General features: G+C 39.6%; 1 protein-coding gene across 4 annotated transcripts; it reads left to right on the forward strand.

The window, feature by feature from the left end:
* Window positions 1-1,394: 1,394 nt before the first annotated feature.
* On the forward strand, window positions 1,395-19,386 carry cxxc5b (CXXC finger protein 5b). 4 transcript variants are annotated; one of them, XM_039649239.2, is made up of 3 exons: window positions 1,395-1,666; window positions 5,457-6,489; window positions 16,970-19,386. In XM_039649239.2, coding segments are annotated over exons 2-3 (834 nt in total). In that variant the 5' UTR covers window positions 1,395-1,666; window positions 5,457-5,656; the 3' UTR covers window positions 16,971-19,386. The 4 variants fall into 4 exon arrangements, with proteins under 4 accessions (XP_039505173.1, XP_039505172.1, XP_039505171.1 ...); XM_039649238.2 differs by having other exon boundaries at window positions 16,973-19,386; XM_039649237.2 differs by having other exon boundaries at window positions 1,396-1,666; window positions 5,457-6,481; window positions 16,973-19,386.
* Window positions 19,387-19,664: the final 278 nt, after the last annotated feature.

The raw sequence follows: 19,664 nt of genomic DNA on the forward strand, positions 1-19,664 counted from the left end.
TATGAAATTATGAAAATGGAGTAAGTGCAAAGTAATATTGCCATGTTTTTGGACTGAACCATGATGGTACTATTGATTAATGGTATTTAAGACTTTAGACATCTGAATGAATATGGTAATTAGGCTATATGCAATGGTTTTGACACAGAACTTTTCGTAAGGAAAACTTACATAGTTTTGAGCATTTTGGTGAATACAGATAGGCCTAAATTGGAAAAACAATGATGGGAAGTGCAGCTGTATAGTGGTGTCACTTTACTCAAGCCTAAACTTTCCCGTTAATGCAATTGTGGAGGACTGTAACACGCAACCCCCCTCAAACCCGCAGCCAGCAGCGCCGCACTGATCGATCCGCATTGATCGTCCCTGACGAGCTGTTCCACTTTCCAGCCAATGCACGCGCGCCCGTCTGCGATTGGGAAGGAGCCCGAAACGGAGGAAAATTTCTGCCGCCCTGGCGGTGTCACTTCCCCACACTTCAGCTGGCCGCCTGCCAGACACACGGGACGCTCACAAGAGCTGGAGTGGACTCAAAGCGACGAAGAGGAGCGGACGGACGGACAAATGGACCCACAGCAAAATGGCTCTTCGACCACAGAAAGTCAGCAAACACAGAGAAACACGACGATTATGGTAACGACCCTTTAGTGACTCTTTATGCTGACTGATGGAGAAACTGAAATGAATGTGCTTTGTTGGATTGTTTTACGGGTTATTAAATAATATGGCTAATTAAAGGGCTTTTAAATAGGAAAATAAAATTTTCCTAAATAGACTTGAATAAATTCCATTGATATGTCTTAATAGGGTTATTAAATAGGCTATAAATTGTATTGATATGTCTTAATTTAAAAAAATAATTAATCTAAACTCAATCAAATTAATAAATAGGCTATAATAAATTTTATAAGAATAGCCTACTTTGTGTGTATTCCTGTTAAATACATTAACATATGGCATTAATATTCATTAATTATAAAATAACTAACGAAGCAAAAATATACAGCAAACAACATACATTAATCTAATAAATAAAAGTATACGATAAACAATATATTTAATGTAGGCTATGGCTAATGACATGTTAATTTGATGCAAGAATTATTAATAATATTAAAATTTTTATAAGGCTATAATTTATTGTGTTATTCACATATTTGCATTTCATTGTCATTTACCAGAGCACCCCATGGGGTTCTATTTTGGAGTCGTGTTTCGCATATTAAAATATCAATCAGCACCAAGTTCCTGGAAAGCCCCAATGTGCAAAAGTTCTAATATAATAACTCAATCACGAGCGCAGCCAACAGCCATTAAGAATGGAGTCGACAATGGGCTGAGTGTCCAGCCCTCTCAAAACTATACTTCATTCATTATTCCACTCTATATGCATCACCGCAGACAGCCCCTCGCGCTCGTCCACACCTCTTAAAGGTTATTTATTTTGTCCCCGACGGAAAGTCCACTTCGGTTTTTGTGTGAGGCTCCAAAAATCTATGAAATGTGTTTGCATGTTCTTCTCCGGGCGCGAGGATGTGGAGGTGGGATAGAGAGACGCGAGAGGCTGGAGGAGCGCACGCGCTCGCTCTCGGACAAAGTGCGTTCTGCGTGTATCTGCCGGTGTTTGGGGGCTATTGAACGAACCAACGAGAATAATTCAGTCTGGGTGAGCATTTGCTTTCGTTTGGCTCTTTTAGCTTGTATTCTCTCTCTGTGTGTTTTATATAAATCTCCGCAGCGCGTGAGAGCACCGGACCGCTCGGACAGTCGGAACGCTCCCCTCGGCTCACGAGCGGTGCGAATGAAAAGACGCCCGTGTTCGCAAATAGGCAAATACCCTATATTTATCAAAGGGGGTGGAATGAGACTTTGTTGGGGACTGTTCAAAGTTACAATGACACCCAGCCAAGACGAATAAGTTGGCACTGAAATAACAAGGGAATGTGCTTAACCAACGCGACGTGTTGGCGCATACCGCGCGCTGTCACCATAGACACATCGGTCGAGATGAGACAAAAGGGATTTTGTTTTACTTTCTAAATGATCTGCGTTACATCTGCTTGATCATTCGCCCATATACATTAGATGCATTGGTGCAACTTTGCCACGCGTAACCAAATAGGCGCAGGGAATAGTTGAATATACGGCTATTTGTTTGTTGTTTGCTTGCAATGTTGTCACCGTAAACATAGCTCCCGTTGTGACATTTTCTGTTTTTATTGGTTGTCTGGATTAAAAAATATATATATATAGGATATAGGCTACCGAGTGTGAATTTCTGAATTATTCAGAATTTCTCTTGGAGAGACGACGGTGAGTATGAATGCACGTTATATGTGCTGTTGATTATTAATCCATTATGAGTTGTATGCAAACTTTTTGTGCGTGGTGCGTACAGTATTTGCATTTTGATTATTTAAATGATCTTTTGTGAATATCTGCAATTAATCTATGCTCTTTTGCTGGGATTGATCCAGAAAGGGTTTAATTGAGGTGATTGTTTGACAGAACACGTAGATCTTGATAAGCAGGGCATCTTGTTTAGACACAGTTGGGCTATTTGTGCAGGTTTGGCTATTGTTCCCTGGTGATGTCCAGATCTCTCTACGTCGAGCTATTGTCCCTCTGGCTCGCCGCAATACTGGACACAGCAATTTCCAAGCCTCATATATGTTTGACATGAGGTAATTCAGTATTACATTGCTGAGTGGGCATTCAAACTGTTGCTAGGAACTTATTTATCTGTAAGCCAGGTCAATCATTTACGGAAACCCTCACTAGATGCAGCTTTTGTCCTGGTTTACCTGCAGTTGAGGGGTACCTGTCTCCAGTAAGTTTTTATTCCCATGCATCAAGATCCTGTGATGACTTGTAATTGATATTGTCATCTGTTTTGGTATTGTACAAATGTTTTGGCTAGTGTGTTTCACATGGTTTTAATAATACTGTTCAGTATGACTGAATCAACCTGAATACATTAGGTTTCACTCATTATTGCAATTTTTAGATCAGTTAGAAATAGCTAATGTATGTGTGCACATTTTCCTGCTCAGTATGTATGGTAAATATAACCGGGGCTAGTTGTCACACATGTTTATTTTTTTTTAAAGTGAATTCCTATTTAGACACCAACTTTATAGTGTTGATTACCTTAAAGGCTAACAATGTTTCCACTGTCATTTCACTAAGAAATACAGTTTATTTAACACATGTTGACCTTTTGTGACAGCATTTTCACAATGAAATCTGAGTTATACAGAAACACAAAACAAATCTAAGTAAACACACAATAGTTTTAATCAACATTACTATAATATATGCATTTATACCATTTAAAAAATGTGACAACTTGCTCCAACCTGATTTTTTTTGTTAAAAAATACTTGTTAAAGAAAGCAAAATTCAAAATTCTATAGTAAAGACAACTTCCCTGTTTGACAACTAACTAGCCCCGCTCTCTCTGGTGTGCATATTTTATTATTTTATTTTATTAATTCTTTCATTCATGCATGTTTGTTTGAATGAATGGCCAATTACATCATCTTCAAAGACAGTCACTCACAACCTTAAGTCATTTTTTCTCTGTAATTATCACCGATAGCATGCTTTACTGAGCATGGCAGTTAATTGAAATGTTAAGTCGTCGACGAGCGTGCGTATACGTGCGTCAGTGCGGCTGAGCTTGCACCTAGACATCCTGATTTCACTGGCGGCTCACCCCAGGGGCTTTGCGCTTGAGCTCACGATTCCGGTTTCGTGATAGAACAGACCGCCTGTGGACCCTGATAGACGTCTCTCACTGAAAAAGAATTGCTGTCACCAGGAACGGGCTTCTGCACATAAAGGTTATGAAATATAACAATTTAACAGACTCAAACCGTCCAATTCAATATCCACACAAAATCTCTTCTTTTTTTTTTGAACTTCACAGCGAGTGTCAGTTCCTTGGAAGCACGGCGAACAAAGCGTAATTGTCACTAAAACAGATGTCTAGGACAGATATTATGTATAAATGTTGGCTGAGGAATCAAAAAGGGTCAGATGAGGCCAAAGCGAGCAGCAGATTGTTTGTCACAGTGAACCCATTTCAGCAGGCCAAAACAATAAGCTAATAAAGATGGGATATGATTATAAAGTAGTAGAAATGTTAAAATGGTGTGTGATGATGTGCTGTGAGGAATCACAGGGGTGAAACCAACATGTTCTCCACGCTCTTTAGGTTTGGACACCGTTCAAAAGTTTTGAATATTTATGATTTTTGAAATAAGTCAATAAGGTTTCAAAAATACATAAAAAAACTGAAATATTGTGAACTAATATTATAATTAATAAAAAGCTGAGTCAAGTTCAGTCTTCAGTCACACGATCCTTCAGAAATGATTCTAATATGGTGATTTGCTGCTCAAGAAACATTTCTGAACATTATCAATGTTGAAAACAGTTGTGCTGCTTAATATTTTTGTGGAAATTGTGATACACTACCATTCAAAAATTTGAGGTATAAGAGTGATTAAAAAATAGAATACATTTATTCAGCAAGGACACATTTAAATTGATCAAAAGTGACAGTTATGACATTTATATACCAACACTGATAATAAGAACTATTAATGCAGAATGATTTCTGAAGGATCACGTGACACTGAAGACTGTCATTGCATCACAGGAATAAATAAAAATGGAAAATGTATTGAAATATAAAATGGTTATTTTTGACTGAAATAATATTTCTCCACGCTCTTTAGGTTTGGACAAAAGTATGTTCAAAAGTATGGAATACTTAAGATTTTATTTTTTTATTTTTTTGAAAGAAGTCTCCTATGCTCACCAAGGTTTCAAAAATACATAAAAAACTGAAATATTGTGAACTTATATTATAATTTAAAAAGCTGAATCAAGTTCAGCATCATTACTCCAGTCTTCAGTTATTCTAATATGGTGATTTGCTGCTCAAGAAACATTTCTGAACATTATCAATGTTGAAAACAGTTGTGCTGCTTAATATTTTTGTGGAAATTGTGATACACTACCATTCAAAAATATTTGAGGTATAAGAATGATTAAAAAATAGAATAGCTTTATTCAGCAAGGACACATTTAAATTGATCAAAAGTGACATTTATGACATTTATATCATGTAATAAAAGATTTCTATTTCAAATAAATGCTGTTCTTCAATATCATGGTTTCCACAATTCCCAACATAAGAACTATTAATAATTGAAAGCAGAATGATCACGTGACACTGAAGGCTGGAGTAGTGACGCTAAAAATTCATCATTGCATCACAGGAATAAATAAATCAAAATTGAAAATGTATTCAAATATAAAACAGTTATTTTTTAACAATATTACTGTTTTGACAGCCTTTCTGAGTGTCTTCAGGAAAATTATTTTCAAACTTTTATCCATGCTTGCTTTAACCTCTTTGCGTATCTTCTATCTTTCCTTTCTAGGATTCTCAGGCCTTAGCTAATGGATGTTTAAGATGTTCATGAGGCTCGTCTAGTGTGGACTGCTGATTCTCCAGCTGTGCGCGCGTCAATCCGGTTTGGCTTCGGTCTTCAGAGGAACGTTGCAACTCTACCCCCCCACCCCCCACCCCTTCATCCTAAGCTCCCTCATCTCCCTCTCCCTCCCCCTCACGCCGTGGCCCATGTCCGCCAGCGGAGGGTCCATGGAGGGAAGTCGAGCCGTAGAGGATGAGGAGGCGCAGGACAGCTGCTGCGGGGATGAAGACACGTCCCCGGTGGTGGAACGGAGAAACCGCAGCGGCATCATCAGCGCTCCTCTCAGCAAAAGCCTGAAGCGCTCACGGGCTCTCTCGCAGTACATCGCGACCTGCTCGGCCGCTGCCGTCGCCAGTGTCGCGAACGCTAACAGACTCGCTCAGAGCTCCATGGTGGCGACGGGTGTCAAAGCGCACCCTACGGCCAGCCAGCACAGGTCACAAGTCGGGTACGCCAAACTGGACCGGGGCGCGTTAATGTCCGGTCTTCTGGACTCTCCGAGCGGCCTGCATCTCGCGCAGGCCGCCGAGCTCCTGCGACGGGCGGGGATGCTCCTTCCGGTCAGCGACCCTTCCAATGTCAGCGTGGGAGGGGACATGGAGGCGGTCTCGGCTTCTGATTCGCTGGGCAGTGTGATGGACTTCCCGTTGTTCGGCAATGGCGGAGTGGGCGGCAGCTTTCCGTATCACCCGGGGCTCTTCATAATGACGCCAGCGGGAGTGTTCCTCGCCGACGGGGCGCTTTCTCACGTGACCGGCGCGTCGGAACACCAGCAGACGCAGAGCGAGATTTCGTCGGCCATCGGCGCCAACGGGAAGAAAAAGCGGAAGCGCTGCGGCCTGTGTCCACCCTGCCGGCGCAGGATTAACTGCGAACAGTGCAGCAGCTGCCGCAACCGGAAAACCGGCCATCAGATCTGCAAGTTCCGCAAGTGCGAAGAGCTCAAAAAGAAACCTGCTGGCGGGCTGGAGGTAAGATGGTGAGCAATGTACAGTAAATTCATCAAAATTATGACCGCAAACTAGCATCGCCTGCACGGGCACCGCAGCACAATCAACGCTAAATCACTTGGCAGCGCTTCTGACACGTCGAGCTGTGATGCTCATGCAGGGGTTGCCAGTTTGAGTGTGGTTTGTGACATTTTCTTGATTCTCTCTCCTCATCTCCTTATCGTTTCCTGTCCGCTGTACTCTCCCTGTGCATAATTTAAAAGTCATGAAAAACTAGCAGAACATGTGTCATAGTGAGTTAAGTCTTGCGGAAATGACTTATTTCAGTTCAGTGCAATCGTGGATTTGACTAGAATTTACTAAAATTGCAGTTAATTTTAAAAATAAGTCAAACTAATTAATGTATTAAATAGTGCTGTCAAACGATTAATCGCGATTAATCGCATCCAAAATAAAAGTTTGTGTTTACATAATATATGTGGGTGCATTGTGTATAATTATATATATAATATATATATATACACATGCATGTATATTTAAGAAAAAAAATGTTATTTTATATAAAATATTTATATTTATATACATAATATAAATTATAAATAAATCTATATACAGTATATACATGTAAATATTTCTTAAATATATACAAGCATGTGTGTGTATTTATATATATAAAATAATTATACACAGTGCACCCACATATATTATGTAAACACAAACTTTTATTTTGTATACAATTAATCGCGATTAATTGTTTGACAGCCCTAGTAATAAATAATGACCTCTGACCTGTACAGAAATTCTGTAGCTATTTCCACTAGCATTCAAAAGTCAGCAAGATTTTTTTTTTTTTAAAGAAATGAATACTTATATTCAGCAAGGATGCATTAAATTGATCAAAAGTGACTGCAAAAACTTTAAGAATTTTACATTTTACATAAATGCTGTTCTTTTAAACTTTCTAGTCAAGTGTATCAGGCTTTCCACAAAAATATTAAGCAGCACAACTGTTTTCAACAGTGATAATAATCAGAAATGTTTATTGAGCAGCAAATCAGCATATTAGAATCATTTCTGAAGGATCATGTGACACTGAAGACTGGAGTAATGATGCTGAAAATTAAGCTTTGATCACAGGAATAAATTCACTGGAATAAATTACATTTTAAAATGTATAACAATAGAAATTGTTATTTTAAATCGTAATAATATTTCACACTATTTACTATCTTAATGTATTTTTGATCAAATAAATGCAGCCACGGTGAGACTAAGAGACTTAACATAAAAAATAATACCGACCCCAAACTTTTGAGCATCTCACTAAATAAAATATCTGGAACTTTGACCAAAGAAGTCATCTTACGCATAACCATATAGAACATATTTAAAAATATATATATATATCATGTGTAAACGGCTTCTAAATGGCTTTTAATTTCTCAGGAAGTATTGATATATTGTGATTTGCTTAGTTCATTTAGTTAATTAATCTGCACATCATGTGATTTATTAGATTAAAATGTTTTATCGATTGACAGCCCCTTGTTTTTACAAACAGTCTACATAGAAATTAATGCCGCGTGTGTTCGCATATGAACATCACTCATCCTGACAAATGGCAAGCTGAATGCAGTTTCCCATCTCTCAGGCAGCGTAACTTGAGATGTTTCTGCCTTGTTTTCAGGCAGGTTCAGGTGTGGGAAAACTATCTCTGAGTCTGTGCTGATGTAAGCTAGTTAGGGTCTATAACTCTGCGAGATTGGTGTCATGGTAAGATTGGTCTAGTTGGTTGCTCTTTTTTTCTCCTTGCAAGGAAAATGTTAAGGCAGCCATATAATGTTCCACAGGTAAGGTTCCCCTTCACTGCCCGCTATGATGAGATGATTCAGAGTTTCAGCTATCACATTTAATGAAGTTGAATGAACACAATGAATATAAAATGTTGACCACACAAGTTTCTAGTGCTGTGTGGGAAGAGACTGAATGTGGGACTTTGGACCTATAAGATTTCAGTGTGGGCGGGGCTACCCAACACACACAAGACAACAGCATATATCGTGCATTCAAGTTATGACGGAATAATCGTATTAATTGAGCACATATGAATGCCATTAAGTTGTAATTACAAGTGGGAAACCTGTGGGATTACCATTAAGGCCAGAATTTCAGAGTTGGCAGTGGATGCAGTGTCTGTATTAATGGTCAGTTTGCTAAAATGATTTTTTTTTTTCATTTACAATTAAACAAACTGGCATGTATTTAATATTCAATTTAATTTAAAGCACCTGACATCATAATAACTTGATTACTGCCATGCCTTTTATAAAGCTGAATTTGGAAAAGCATAATAGCATACCACTTTATTACATCTCTTTATGTATTTTTTTGCAGAAATTGTAAGATTATGCTATTCAGACATTTGCTATGTTTGAAAATGTAAAACTATAATACTGAATACTTTGTAAGCACTGTAAAGCGTGTAATATTCTTTAAAAATAGTAAATGAAACAGTAGATATTATTTTACAGTAAACTGTTTAAACAGTAATATGCTAAACTGTTGTCAGATGACCTTATCACATCACATATGATATGACTGGAAATAAAATGGTCATTTTGCCTTATGTATTAATATTTTCGTAAAAAATACGAAATCAATGAAATGCCACTGCAACTCCTTGTAAATCCTATAATCAGGTGCATAAGAATAAGCAAATAATCGAACTAAAATAGAGTCATCTATATACTGCTATATAGCTTGCAAAACTTATTTTAATGTTTCAGTCATGAAACCTTCATGATGGTCACATGAAAGTTGCATGACTAAAACATCAAAATAAGATTTGCAAGCCATTTGTTAAATTGTTATTTTTTTAATTATATAAAAAATCATGCGTCATGTTTGAAATGGAAGTGCAATGCATTGTGGGACACAATGAAATAGATCTGGGATATGCCATTCAGGTATTATAGAAAGTGTCGTGTGATATATGCTATTCCAAATGAATAGCTAAATGGCTCCGCCCACAGAAAAATCTCAATGGCCCTAAATCATACAGCTGTTTGTTAAACATTAAATAAAGAGGTTCTGATTTTGTTGCATTAAAGGTAGGGTAGGCAATTTTAGGAGAGGCTAGCAATAACGAGCTAGCTTTGAAAGCATGAGATCCCACCCTCCCTTCAGAGCGTCTTTAAGCCACGCCTCCTTTAAAACACATGAATGCTTACAGCAGGGAGCAAACAAAAACGTCACGAGAGACGCCGTGAAGTAGGACATCAGACCGAATGCAATTATTGGAGGAATATTTGATGGTCTTCCACTGACAAATATTTACATATAAACACATTTTAGACTTGCTTTATCGGGACGTGAAGAGACTTGAAGGTGTGGTCACATTAACACATTTTGCATGCAAAAAAGGATGTATGAAAAATCTCACACTAAAGTCACTTTCAAACCAAGCAGCTTTCTGTTGGTCGACGTGACCTGGAAAATCTTTGTGGGGAAGTGTTTCGTTCCTCACATATAATTCCAGATCGTGTGGATTTGAAATGACTGGATTTCGCTGTGAAAAAAAATGGTAAATGTGACTGCATTTTTACTTGATGCTACAAACTTTTTCTGATTTAGGGCGGTTAATAAAATGATTTATATGAGTGCATATGGGGCTTTTCGTACATGTGCATATTTATTTGTGCATATGAATTTGTTTTCATGCATGTTTGCATACATGCATGTGCATGTGTGTGTCTCTGTATGTGTGTGGCAGCCTCACATGGTCCATCTGGCCTTTGCGTCTGTCATCTGGAGCACCAGGTGTCAATGTGTCCCAGAACCCCTCTCTTTCTCGTCCTCCAGAGGCCCTGAACCGCACGTGTGTGTGTGTGTGTGTGTGTCTGATTGTGTGTACAACCTTGCAGGAAGAGGCAAACACAGCCCCTGCGAAAGTCATTATGGACTTTGTGTGTGTAAGAGGGGTTGTGTATATGTGTGTGTACTGACCAATGACCTGCCTGGTTTCTTTGAGAATTACAGCCTTGAGGAGGTAGAGATTGAAGTGTTGGTGTGTGCAAAAGTTTAGAGAGCTTAGTTTGTGTGTGTTTGTGTCTCTATGAAGTCTAAGGCCCAAAATGCAAACGCTTCTAGCTACGTTTTCACACTTTGTCATATTTCTAATCTATAATGCAACACAAATATGTCACCACAAGGAGTGCTAAAGTGAGAATTTGCATAAACTGTGAGTTTTTGTCTTTCGGGTCAACTACTGTCTTGGCTGGCAACAGTTTCAATATAATCTTGCTAAGCAATTTTACATTTTTAGTTTATAGATGTGTAACACTTAAAGGAGCTAAACGCAAGTCTCTGAGTTTTTGCAGAACTACGCCCCCTCTGGCGACAAGCGAAACTGCAACCAGAGCTGTGCGCGTTCATGGAGGAACACACACACATACGCACGTTTGCACGAGCTGTTCATAACCTAAGGAGCATCAGCCGCACACTGTGCGGCACACATCTTTTGTTACAGTCATAATGAGGTAATACAGTAATAAATCTGCAAGTCATTTAAAGTATATGAAAGAAAAGGCATTCGAGTAAATTACACACTTATGTGTGTGAGAGGGGGAAACGGGGGTAGTAGAAAACTTCCGTTTTTGTTTCCATCTATCTCCCTGTGCTTACTGTATCCACTTATGATTGAATTATTATGGAAACACGTTCAGTTATCACTTTGTACAGGATCCGTTTGAGCCCTAGAGCATACCAGAGATCTCTCCGTTTGTTGAAAGCCTTCCCGATGTCGACTCTCGTCTTATTCCGACGCCTGGCACTGGACAGACTGAAGTTTTATTTTCTTTGTCTCACGCGGAGTTTGCGTTGGGGTTTGTAATGAACTACAAGCCGGTCTCTTTCCGCGCCATATACAGATATGAAGTGCACGTCACCGAAAGCAACAGATATGAGCTGGATTTTATTAATCATCGGCTAATTTCAAAATCAGCAAAGACAGCAATAAGAGAGATCGGCAACAGGCCCGGTAAGATCAATTCATTTCTTTACTTTTAATGAAGATGGTAGTGTTAAGCGTCTGCGACTTACTTTCACTTTGATTTGCGATAGATTGCGGCGCGCTGGCTTGCTCAGCTCAGCTGCTCATCTGAGGTGATGCGCGTCGTCATATATGACTAAAATAACATGACATATAGCTTGGTTTCAACAACCAGATGCATTTACACTTGTCCAGTTTCGTCTGGAATGCGGCCCAGACCACGTCCTCAAGTGGTTTGAGCGATCGGATTCATCCGTCTCTAACGCGTTTCAGAGGGCATTTACACCCTGGTCTTTTCACGATCGAATAGCTATCCGATCACAGAAAACACATGAAGTGACCAGGTGTAAACAGCCCCTTTGAACCCATCGTCTACTTTTGTGGAAAGCTGACTAGAGTTGTGTCGCTCGAGTTGTCTTCTCTGATACGGAGAACGGCGGCGAATAGCTACACGAACCTGCCAGACATAGCCAGGCGAGCGTGAACGCGCATGACGTCACGCCCAGTCTCAGATTCGAGCCCGAATCCCTCTTATATATTTCACTGTACAGGATTATAGAGGCGATCTCAGTGATCAGAGAAGGGCTCATTCAGCTCATCAGGCAAGTGTTTAAGCATGTATGGGTTAGAAAACGGCTATTTTTAACATGAAATGTTGCGCAATGCACCTTTAAAGGTACAATATGCAGGATTTTTGCAGTAAAATACCCCAAAAACCACTAGTCCAATGTTATATATTTTGTTTAGTTGATTAACTTACAATATCCCAAATGTTTCCAACTATTTGTAAATCTTGAGAAAATAGCAATTTTAACCAAGGAAACGGGGCGTGTGAGCAGGAGGAGTCGCCAGTCAATGACGTCATATCTGCGTTACCCCCTGGTTTCCGCCAGGTTTGACCTCGTACTGCAATAGTAACCATGGCGACAGACTTGGACAACTCGGTCGGTTATGCCCATTATGCGTGCTCAACAGCGTGAACGTCCCTAGCAGGGTTTTGTTCAAACATTATGGACCATGGCAAGCGGACTTTTAGACAAAAAGAGGACTAAAACGAAGATCAACATCTTTCGAGATGTCGAGAGCTCCACGTCCGCGACTAACTTCGACTTAGAGACGCGAGTGTTGCATAATACTTGAGCAAATCTCAAATGCCGTTTAGTGTGATAGTGAAACTTTTATAGCAAGTGAAACAGCACTGGCTGCGTTACCTCAAGTTTCATTCCTCTAATAAACTGACCTGTGTGAGTACGTTAATTCAGCGTGTAGTTCACTAGAATTTAATTTCCTTATTCCTTTATATCCGCGGGACCCGCGTTGCGTGTGGCGGTGGTATATGTCTAGCAATCACGCCCTGCTTCATACTACAGTCATGATAAAAACATCACTGTATTCACTCATCCATTAAACATCCATCAGCTTGACGACAAGATCCATAATTCCGCTTAATGCAGAATATACGACATCAATATACGCCTTTGTTATTGTAAGAGGTTAGTGCCCCCTGTTGGCAAAACAGTATTGCATATTGTACCTTTAAGAGGTGATTCACACAGATCGAGTTTTTTCTTTGCATTTTATAACATGAGAAGCAGGGCCGTGGAATAATTGAGCGGAGCATTTCTGGAACGCTGTGTCATCATGGGAAAGATGCTACAAAAGAGTGCAACGCTCAAACATGTCGATCTAGCGCATGTTTACTACAAAAACAACGGAAAAGCAAGAATTCGCATACTTGCGTAGAGTATATTTCTTGCCTAAAGCCTCGTTTACACTGCTGCGTGTTGCTGTCCTAGCTGACATAGTTGCCCTGATAACACATATGAACGCATAACGCATATGAACATTACTACTGCTGAGATTACATTGTGTCAGGTGATCTCTGTGGGCGTGGCTCCTAACTGTACGTTCACACCGCCGCCGACTTGAGCTTCCAAAGTGGCCGGAAGTCATTCATTTTCAATGGAAGCTGGCTTCTCTCAGCTGCAAATCCATCGGTGTCGCATTTTGGCCATTTTGAGCATTTTGAGCGTCAATCAGAAAGTTGAAAGAAGCTCAACTATATGGTAATGAGCTGTGACGCAGTTCAGCAGCAAGCAGCGGCAAAACGCCAGCAACCAATCGGAATAAAGACGTCCTTCACACTGGCAGATTCCGGAGAAATGTAAACTCTCGTTCCTACCAAAACATTAGTTCCGAGTAAATGGAAGAGAAGCTAATAATCGCCGTCGCTGTGTTTCCTACTGGTTTCGTATCATTTATGACATGACGTTGTTTGCTTATACGGACCGCATTAGCGCAACTTTTATTTAAAATATTTACGAACGCTCGTTTTAAAGCGGGAATGCAATTAATTTGCTCACGGTGACACCGATTTGACCGCAATAATAATAATAATAATAGCTAACTATTTTTTTCTCCGACCAAATGTGACCAAAACGATTTTAAAAATGATGTCATTATAAAAGGTTTCTTTATGTATTGCTCGTTTTTTTGTTTTGTTTATTACATTTCATGTTGTGACACTTCTACCTGCAACGTCAGAGCGTTCAAAGCGTCCAAAGCGTCAACAAGCTTCCCCGTACTTTTTTACAAGCGTCCTTGACAGAGCGGCCAGAGCTTCTTTGACGCTCAAGTCGGCGGCGGTGTGGACGTACAGTAAACGGTGGTCCTACGTCGTACCGTGAGAAATGTTCAAAGACGGCCGTTGTCATGGTCTTGCGAGCAGAAATAGCCTGCGATCCTCAAGCTCCATTTGCAAAATTGGCATGCCTATCTAGCCATGACTGCGTCGATAATCTTCCGCTTATTCCTCTTTTTTTAGTTCAGCGCACATAAAAACCACAATTGCCAAAGTGCGATTCATCTTGCTCTATTTGTTTACCACTAGCGCATGCTGATGATGGCGTTTTATTCTTCTATACTAATTTGTGTTGTAAGGCAAGGCAAGTTTATTTATATAGCACATTTCATAAGTGCTTTACATAGAGGAAATTAAAATAATTAAAACAGTAGACTACGATTCAATAGACGCCGTCCTCATCGTACAGTCTACGTGCACGTCGTACCCAAGTCTGTTAAATCCATGTTGTACTGTGTGATTTGTAATGTCTGTAGCAAGCATAATATGCAGCTCGTGATGTTTGGTCGTACTATCGCTGGGGTTTTTATTGTCTTGATAGTGGTTTGTGCTTTTTATGTTTTTGAATAAATGTTTCTCGGTGTGTTTTTAAAATGTTTAGGCGTTTATTGACGGTGGGTTTGCGTATGTTACTGCGTGTGTTTGTGTGCTTTTATTGACAGTGGGGTTGGTCTAGTTGAACACGGCATAGAGGACTTATGGAGTTTAAAGAGCCTTTATTGACAGTTCACAGTCAGTGGTGTGGGGGTCTATTGACTTCTTGATGTGCGTGTGTGTGTGTGTTTGGGATGGATAGATGTGTTTTTATATGTAGGGCCTTTTATGTGTTTTGAGCCAGCTTAGGCCTGTGCGTTTTGTGCAAATCTCATTCGATTTCTGGCCATTGATCTTACCTTGCATGTCATTGCTTGCATCTTTTGTTGATGTGTGTTTACCGCATGATGACACATCTCACTCCATCTGTGTGGTGACCGGTATCTCGGAAAGTCCCTGATAGCTGGAAGTGGGAGGAGATTGAGTGGGCGGGGCCTCAGACTTTGCCTGACAGGCCCCTCCTCTTCTTCTAGTCTAGAGGAATCTCAGTCTCACAGCCAGGCGACTGAAGTATTTTAGGAACAAGTGTGTGTCAGTGTCTGTGTATGTGTGTGAGAGGCAAAGACAGGCAGACACGTTATATCAACATATATTGTATCTGTACCTGCTAAATTTTACATACATTTTCTCATCGGACATTTATTTAGTGGTGTATGATAAGGCAAGTATCACTATTATTATTGTTCATACTGTTTGTGCTGCAGACATTACTGATACCTAAAATCAAGAGATGTGTATAGAGGAGCTTGCAACCTGCCTGAACACCCTAGCAACCACATAACTACAGACATATACTTAAAAACAGACTACAAACTCCATAGCAACTGCATAGCAACACCTTAGCATTGTGGCAATGACTTCTACACAAACAGCACTCAAATTTATCACCCATAACTTTCAACAAAATATCTACTGTATGTTTATTAGAGATTGGATGATAAATAGTTTGACCAGATTTTTAATTTTTTTTTTTGTTCCTTTTTTTTTTGTATTAAATCTAGCGATAAATTCTCACAATCCGGTGGGTTTCCAAAAAAAAGAAAAAAAAAAGAAAATAAAAATAACAAAACAATGATATTCACAATAATAATAATATAACAATAGAAATATAAATGTAAAGCATATTGTTTTTTGTATCAGAAATAAATTATTTAAATATTTGTAATAATTACAAATATCGTAAAATAATAATAATAATTACAAATTGTTTTAGTATTTTTGTTGCACAATGATAATTTTGTTGTCAAAAAATAAAAAATACATTTAATTGCATTAATAATAATAATAATTCAAATTCATGTGATATTTTTTTATAGTTTATTAATAATTTAATTATTAATGTCAACATTCAGAAATAAGCAATACATGTAATTGCAGAAACAGCAAGAAATCTGGCAATTACTATAATTAATAATAACAATTATTATTATTATTATTATTAATAACAATATTATTATTAATAAAATATTCATAATGACTATTTTTTGGTGTTTGTGTTTAAGACACAGCGGAGACGATGGGTTAAAAAATAATCTTCGGAATTAATCTGGTGAGTGTTTGTGTGTGTGTGTGCGTATCCGAGAGCGTGTCTCTGTCCATGCACTCACGCTCCGTCTGATTGGCCATGTGCATGGGCCGACAGCCCATCTGTGTTGGCTTGTCTGTGGGGTCGATGAGGGAAAAGGGGGCCTGGATGCGTGTGTGCGCGCATACAAACGCCAAAGCCCTGTCAGAGAGTAATGAGAGAGTGGGAGAGTGTGTTTGGGAAACAGAGAGAAGGACTAGGTCATGTAAGGTGAAGTCATTGCCTGTGCATGTTACTTCATGATGAAGGGAACGCTCCCCTCCCTCTTTTTCTCCCTCGGTCCTTCGTTCTTTCGTTCTGGACGTCTTCCCAGGAAACGCTGCCGTTGTCTCCACTCTCCCAAAGTCCCAGAGCCATACACTACCCCTGCCCAGTCCCAAAGCAGGCTGGGAAAAAATCTGCCATTTGCACCACTGCGGTATTCCAGCGCTTTACGGTCTTAGCGAGTCTGGCTCCGCAGATAGAGAGGGATTTGCAACCGAAACGGGAAACGGTCTTGCGATGAGGGTTGAGAGTCCAGTTTAATGAGACATTTCCTATTTTCTTACTGCTCCATTGTTTATGTTTATGTTGAATTATCAATGACTCATGCTGTTTTTCTTCCTCGCTTCCTTCCTCTGTCTTTCCTGTCTTTCCAAGAAGGTGATGCTGCCAACCGGAGCTCCTTTCCGATGGTTTCCGTAGGGCAGCTGGACCCTCCCCCCAAGACTTCCATCCCATAATGAAGGACTCCCGATGGAAAGTGACGCTACTCCCACTCGGAACGCCGTGGCGCTTGCAAACACTGGGTGCACACAAACAAATAAAACAAATGAAGAGCGGAATGAAAGCACTATTTGAAAACGAACGTGTCCTGAACCAAAAATAAACAGCGAATGGCGGATTGTCATTCCGTTTTTCTCTTTTTCCTCTGTTCCATTTGAGGAACCATCTGAGTTCTACTTCAGAATCTTGCCCTTTATTGGATGCTCTGGAACTATTTGCCGCCAAATGGAAAACGGACAATCATTTTTATTTGTGTGTTTAGTGGTTTTGTTTGTCCATGTGTGGAGAAATGCCGTAATTTCGTTTAGAGAATGTAATCCCAAGGCTCTGTTTTAAAGCTTGTGATAATTAAGGAGCACTATTGTAATTTAGCACAGTGGTTCTTACTGACTGCCTCAATGTTACGATTGCCTTTTTCGTTTCGTTTCGTTTTTTGATATGTCAAACAGTTTTCGAGTTGCTCGATATTTGATACGAAGATGACCTAATGTAGCATCCCTTACTTCAAACATGTTTGAAAGGTCCTTTTGGGTTTGTCGTTCTGGTTGTTTGTTTTTAAATGCCGAAGGCCTGCTGAGATTGGAGGGAGGGTGAAGCTGGTGGAACGACAACATTTAGACCAGCTACGCGTAGGACCCGCCTCCTTTTTCACGCATTTTCAAGCCTTATGGGATTGGTCAGATGGAAACCACAGTCCTAAGCATCTGGACTGCCAAAATTCAGGAAATGATTGAAGTTTTATGATAATATTTCTGATTAGGATGCTTTATTACTGAATTACCCTACGTTCCAGAGCTCCTTTAAAGGAGTAGTTCACTTTTAAAAAAACTTTTGCTGATAATTTACTCACCCCCATGTCATCCAAGATGTCCATGTCTTTCTTTCTTCAGTCGAAAAGAAATTAAGGTTTTTGATGAAAACATTCCAGGATTTTCTCCATATAATGGACTTCAATGGGAACCAAATGGTTCAAAGTCCAAGAGAGTTTCAGTGCAGCTTCAAAGGGCTTTAAACGACACCAGACGATGAATAAGGGTCTTATCTAGTGAAACGATCGCTCATTTAAAAAATAAATAAAAAAGTTTAAGTTTTATAAGCACAAAAGCTCGCCTTGCTCTGTTCTGTGATGCTCGTTCGTGACTCTCATGTTCAAATTCGTTTATCAAAATGAACCAATCTTTTTTCGAATCATGACTCGAAGGGTCCTAGATAAGACCCTTATTCATCGCCTGGTGTCGTTTAAAGCCCTTTGAAGCTGCACTGAAACTCTCATTTGGACCTTGAACCGTTTGGTTCCCAATGAAGTCCATTATATGGAGAAAATCCTGGAATGTTTTCATCAAAAACCTTAATTTCTTTTCGACTGATGGATGAAATGGGGGTGAGAAAATGATCAGCAAAAGTTTTTTAAAAGTGAACTTCTCCTTTAAGTCCCTTTCACATGATTCATGTCATTGAATTCTCAGCAAGCATTGCGTGAAATCGTTGTCTGAGACGCTCGTTTCGACTATTTCAACTTTGACCCCATTTGTTATTGAGTTTTCATAATGTAGACTGGGATTACAAGACAATTCGCCTTTTGTATCATTGCGACACATTGTGACACAACCAATCTTGTTCCTGGAGATCTACCTTCCTGCAAAGTTCAGCTCCAACTCTGCTCAAGCACAACCGAACAAGCTAATTATGATCTTCAGGAGCATGTGATAATTACAGAGATAGGTAGGTAGATCTCCCCTGGTCTAGAGCATTAAGAGACAAGTTTTGAGAACTCTTATCCCACATTTTTTTTAACCTCATATATAAACGGTAGCTATTTCATTTTCATTGCGTACAGTTCTCCGATTTCTTTCTACCCAGCAACCTCGTGAATCGGCCTTCTCTAATGTTATCTGTAACGCTTTTCATGTGAGCACAAGTGCATGACGCTTGTGTTGAGACGTGCACTGACGCCCTGACACGAGTCATGTGAAAGGGGCCTTAGGCTAACCACATAACATGGACAACATGTTGGATAAGTGACTTATTTTTAGCTGTAATTGTCATTTTGGTGTTTTTTTCTTCTTCAATCTGAACAGGTTCACTCCAGCTCAAATACTGATCTAGACTGAGTGAAATGCACAGTACCAAAACAAATTCAAGACAAAATCCAACAGCACGCCATTCCCGTGCCGTATGGGGCCAAATTTATTGGTCTGCGTAAATGAATGCATGTATTTGTGTCCAAAGCCAAACATTCTGAGGTCTTGGCAGTCCTCAATTTAATAAACCGAGGTGCAAACCAAACATTACTATAGTCCATGTCGAAATATGTCATATTGTATAGAATTTGCATGATGATGACCTTTTTAAATGAATGATTATTACTTGTCTTGAGCTTGAGATATTATCAAAGGGATAGTCCACCCATAGTTCTATCATTAATTACTCACCCTCATGTCGTTCCTAACCCGTCAGACTCTCGTTCATCTTCAGAACACAAATCTGAGAGCTTTCCGTCCCTCCATTGACAGATACATAACTGACACTTTGACGCTTCAAAAAGTTCATAAAGAGTTCGCAAAACGAA

Source organism: Pimephales promelas, chromosome 9, assembly GCF_988280905.1.
Source record: "Pimephales promelas chromosome 9, fPimPro1.hap1.1, whole genome shotgun sequence".
Lineage (NCBI taxonomy): Eukaryota > Metazoa > Chordata > Actinopteri > Cypriniformes > Leuciscidae > Pimephales > Pimephales promelas.

Bases quoted from the DNA above. Each gene is read 5' to 3' on its own strand.
- cxxc5b (XM_039649235.2), top strand. From the start codon at position 5,657: ATGTCCGCCAGCGGAGGGTCCATGGAGGGAAGTCGAGCCGTAGAGGAT. The intron at 6,482-16,969 runs GTAAGATGGTGA...TGTCTTTCCAAG, and splicing joins AACCTGCTGGCGGGCTGGAG to AAGGTGATGCTGCCAACCGG.